The sequence below is a fragment of the Arachis stenosperma genome, chromosome 8 (genome assembly GCF_014773155.1).
Source record: "Arachis stenosperma cultivar V10309 chromosome 8, arast.V10309.gnm1.PFL2, whole genome shotgun sequence".
NCBI lineage: Eukaryota > Viridiplantae > Streptophyta > Magnoliopsida > Fabales > Fabaceae > Arachis > Arachis stenosperma.
The window spans coordinates 21,323,415-21,327,814 of record NC_080384.1 but is presented as its reverse complement, the minus strand read 5'-3'; the positions used below and the strand labels follow the sequence as shown (position 1 = coordinate 21,327,814).

General features: G+C 34.1%; 1 protein-coding gene across 1 annotated transcript; it reads right to left on the bottom strand.

The window, feature by feature from the left end:
- Nucleotides 1–935: 935 nt before the first annotated feature.
- Nucleotides 936–2,140, bottom strand: LOC130945577 (uncharacterized). The gene is made up of 3 exons (XM_057874287.1): nt 1,603–2,140; nt 1,243–1,496; nt 936–986 (listed from the first exon to the last, which is right to left on the bottom strand). The coding sequence occupies exons 1-3, from the start codon at nt 2,138–2,140 to the stop codon at nt 936–938; spliced, it is 843 nt and encodes a 280-aa protein (XP_057730270.1).
- Between the last annotated feature and the right edge of the window lie 2,260 nt (nt 2,141–4,400).

Genomic DNA, 4,400 nt, shown 5'->3' with positions numbered 1-4,400 from the left:
GGCAATGCAATTAACGTAGTCAATGGCCTAAACTTATAGAGTTGCGGTCAACATAATTATTATAATAATTATATATTTAGATTTGTATCTATGGATAATATATTTTATATGTACAAATATACACAACAAAAGCTAAAAGTTAAACATTTTTAGTAAAAAAAAAATAGTTAATTAGTGTTTTGAGGTAAACATGCATGCATGATGCATCTTATATACTATAAATGTATCTAATATGAAAATGTATGTCTAATATCATATATTTTTTGGTTTCGTTTTGATACTTTTTTAATAAATTTTTTTTTTTAGTTTTCAAATATTCTTTTCAAAATTTATATTGGTAAAATAAAATAGAATTTGTTTTTAATAATAAGTAAAAATTAAAATGATTATTTTTTTCCAAATATACAGAAACTGGAATTCGCGACCAATATGGGAGACTATGCTATTTGAGGTATAACACATTGGCAAAAATTAATATGATTATAATAAACATAATTATAATAATAAAATATAATTTTCATTTTTTAAACTTTTAATTTATAAATTAATTGTTGCGGTTATAAATTTATTGTATTATTTATAACGGTAAGATATAATAAATATAAAAATATGAATTCAATGTATTTGGAGGTTACAAATTTATTGGATTCTATTTTTTAGTTTTTTATTTGTATATTTTATTTTTTTGCTGATTTGAAAATAGTAGTTGATTTGGCAAGAATTGAGTGGTTGATTCTAAAGTTGTGCCAAGTAAGCAATATTACTGACATGACATTAGTAGGAGGAAAGAAAAGTCTCAAAAGTAATGTGGTGCATGCTTATGTATCTACTTTTATATATTAAGAATAGATGGATCCTTTAAAATTTATACTATAAGTCAAACAGGTCCCTGATCAATAATATTATATGTCAAGGTGGTCCCTATAACAGAGCAACTAATGGCTGTAAAAAATCTGAGTCTTAAACAAGTTATCATAGATTCCAACCTGCACAATATAGAACATTTAGTATAACAAGGTAAGTATTAATCATGAATACCTGAGTTATGGGTGCCAATTGAAAAACCTGAACCTTTTCTTGTGTTGTAGATGAATTTTTCTTGGATTTTTCCTTGACAGTTTTTTTAGGATTAATCCCAACCTTAGGAGCTCCCTTGCAGGTCTTAGCATTGTGGACAGGCTCTCCTCATTTTTCACATGGCTCTCCTCATTTTTCACATGTGATTCTGAAGGTCTTTTTTGCCTTAGTATCCTCTGGTCCGTCTTCTACTGGATTTAGTCTCCTTCTCTTCACTGGATGTCCTATTGGCCTCTTAATCTTGGGAGGAATTGAGCTTATTTTTCCAGACTTCTCCCAATACTCTTCACTGTTGACAGGGCTAATGGAATGACCATATGTTGCTCTGAAAGCATCCATCTTCAGCCACTTGTGCACATATGTGTCTGCTCTATCTCCCCTTTTAGCAATAGCAACCATGGCATGCACACATGGAATGCCTATAAGTGATTATTAACTATAATTAGATATACAGTTTGTCACAATAACAACTAAAATGTATAAATTTAAGTGTTATACATGTAAGTTGCCACATGTTACATGTACATGTGCTGTTACCCAAGTGCATTCCCAGCTTCTTCAAGTGCATTTGTACCTCAAATACATGTTTGGCATCATCGCCAGTCCATTGAGCAGTCCAGTGCCTGGTGTCCTTCATAATGGCTTCCATCCTTTTTTGTTGTACAGGAGCAACAACACCGATGTACGTGCTTAGAGCCTTTTTGTGTTGTGTCATCCTCCGCATAATGTAACATCTGAGCTCCTCTAGCATTGTTAGGATAGGTTTTCTCCTATAGTGCACTATCTTGGCATTCCACACCTCTGTCATATTATTTGTGATGTTGTCCAGCTTAGGCCAGTGGCTGAATTTTGACTTAGTCCAACATCTTGGATCCAATTTTGCAAGGTAAGCCCATGCGTCCTCGTTCATCCTCTTCAGCCTTAGCATGTTCTCATTAAACTCTGCAGATGTTGAACTTTTGGCACATGCCCACACCACGTTCTTAAGCTGTGTGTCCTTGTATTTATTTGTGAAATTCTTCCAAATGTGCCTAATGCAGTTTCTATGATGTGCGTTAGGCATAACCTCCTTTAGTGCTGGCAGGGTCACAGTCCAAACAAACCAAAAAATAACATGCATAAAAATGCTAAATATGAAAATAAAAAACATACTTAACAGTCACTAAGAGTTAGAACATTAAACCTATGTGATATTCGGGGTTACCTTTTGTTGATCGCTGATGAAGTTCCAACCATCGTTGGTGCATTGCCCAAGATCATCCTGTAACAATTCCAGAAACCATTTCCAACTAGCCTTTGTCTCACTATCAACTACTGCATACGTAATCACATAAAAATGATTGTTCGCGTCTTGTCCTACAGTTGACAGTAACTGTCCCCCATAAAAACCCTTCAGAAAGCACCCATCTAAACCTATCAAAAGGCAACATCCAGCTTTGAACCCCTTTTTGCAGGCATCTAAGCAAATATATAATTTATCAAATAACGAAGGAGATTGAGATATGAGCTCCACTGCCAACAGTGCAGATGAACCTGTATTGCTCCTGTATAAACATATATCTTAGTATGACAAGAATTCATTTAAACATTTGAGAATGCAATTTTTTTTAACTTAAGAATCTAATGATTAAATTTCAACATGACAAATGTGCAGTTAATTATTAAATTTTTTTATTCAAGCAAGTATACTGTGATCTTATTATAACATGACTACACGAAATGATTAAGGCATTTGGTTCGGGTGAGTTCTATTATTAGTATTTGGTGGAGCATAATGATCATATACTGTCATGGTCCTTGCAACCACTTGATATATTCGAATTCTTTCCCATCATCGATTACTATGTCTACATTGATCTATCTTGATATTTAGATATATTAAATCATCAGTGTATCAAAAATTCTAATATAATGACCGTGTAACTATTAGCTTTGTTTAGAATGCTTATATTTTTATACCATAAAACTGTACTCTAGTATTATTTGTATTTTTTTTATTAAAGTTCAATTCAACCCATCATTATTTATTTTGTCTTTACTTGTATCAAAGAATGCTTTGAAGTTCTAAAGGAGGTCTACACATGGCTGGTGAACAAATCACTACAAATATTCTAATATTCTAATATCACTACAAAGATTCTAATATCACAACAATTTATTTTTCTCAAACAAGAACAAACATAAATACACTTTGCAGGACTGAGTCTTTTAAAATCTTACCCTGCATCAGTTAATGTTCTCAAACTATTGAAATCTCAGGAAGTATTACTTTTTGAAATAAAATAACAAAAAATACATGTGTATCTCATTCAGGTAGTCTCGCAGCCTACCATATTGCGTCTTTTTGTTACCAACATACTTTTTCCTAGCCATTCGGAGTCCTCTGTATAATATTTTGTCACTGAGTATGACATTGTAGTCAACCTTCATGTGATCCCATGCCTCTGCATGTGTCAAACGTCGCTAACTCAACAATCTCTTTTCTAGTTTCCGTGCTACCCAATGTTCATCAGCCATATTGCTGCTAAACTCTCTTCCATAGGTATGAGTGGGGTTGTAAGTCTTTATTTGATACCCACCTGATCGTGTGTTCTTTGCACAGTATATAAGTCAGGGATAGTTATGCTTCTCTGCATTAGAATTTTTCTCACCTTAATTTGCAATGTTTTCATTATCTGCCGCATTAGCTTGTCCTTCTATCTCATCATTATTTTTCTCACATCTAGCTTCAGCCTCATTTGTTGCCACCACCATATCAGCTTTGTCATTTTTATTAGCTTCCTTAGCAGCATCTAACTTTACCTTTTCTTTAGTTGCTTTTCTTGCCTTTGCCTTGGCCTTCTACACTTCTTTTCCAGGAATGAATTCTCCCTGTATACAAGCAGCCCTGACCCTTCTTTTATCATTCTTGATGTAAAATATCCTCCTACCCTCTGATATGGTGAAGTCCTTCAGAGCCTGCTTGAATTGTTCAAGTGACTCAAATTCCATGTTCAGCTAAAATTGGACCTCCCCAAATTCTGCACTTGGATTAAACTGAGGCTAGTCAAACCCATTTCCTCCATAATCACTTGAGTCTTCCGAAGTCAAAAATTGTTCAGACTCATACTCAAAGTCAATGTATGGCTCAGGTAACAACTCCACACCAAGTTCTTCATCAAGTGTAGTAGGTTTTCTGGACTTTGATGCAGTCTCATTGGCACTAGCAGGTGTAGCATTATTTTTGTTGTCATTAGAACCCCCATTGACAACTTTTTCTCTTCCAGCAGGCCCATAATCACTCTTATTGGGCCTGGCAGGCCCACTATGGCTCTTTTTTTGAA

Bases quoted from the DNA above. Each gene is read 5' to 3' on its own strand.
- LOC130945577 (XM_057874287.1), bottom strand. From the start codon at position 2,140: ATGCCTAACGCACATCATAGAAACTGCATTAGGCACATTTGGAAGAAT. The intron at 1,497-1,602 runs GTACATGTAACA...AATCACTTATAG, and splicing joins GCACTTGGGTAACAGCACAT to GCATTCCATGTGTGCATGCC. The intron at 987-1,242 runs GCAAAAAAGACC...TATATTGTGCAG, and splicing joins ACGGACCAGAGGATACTAAG to GTTGGAATCTATGATAACTT.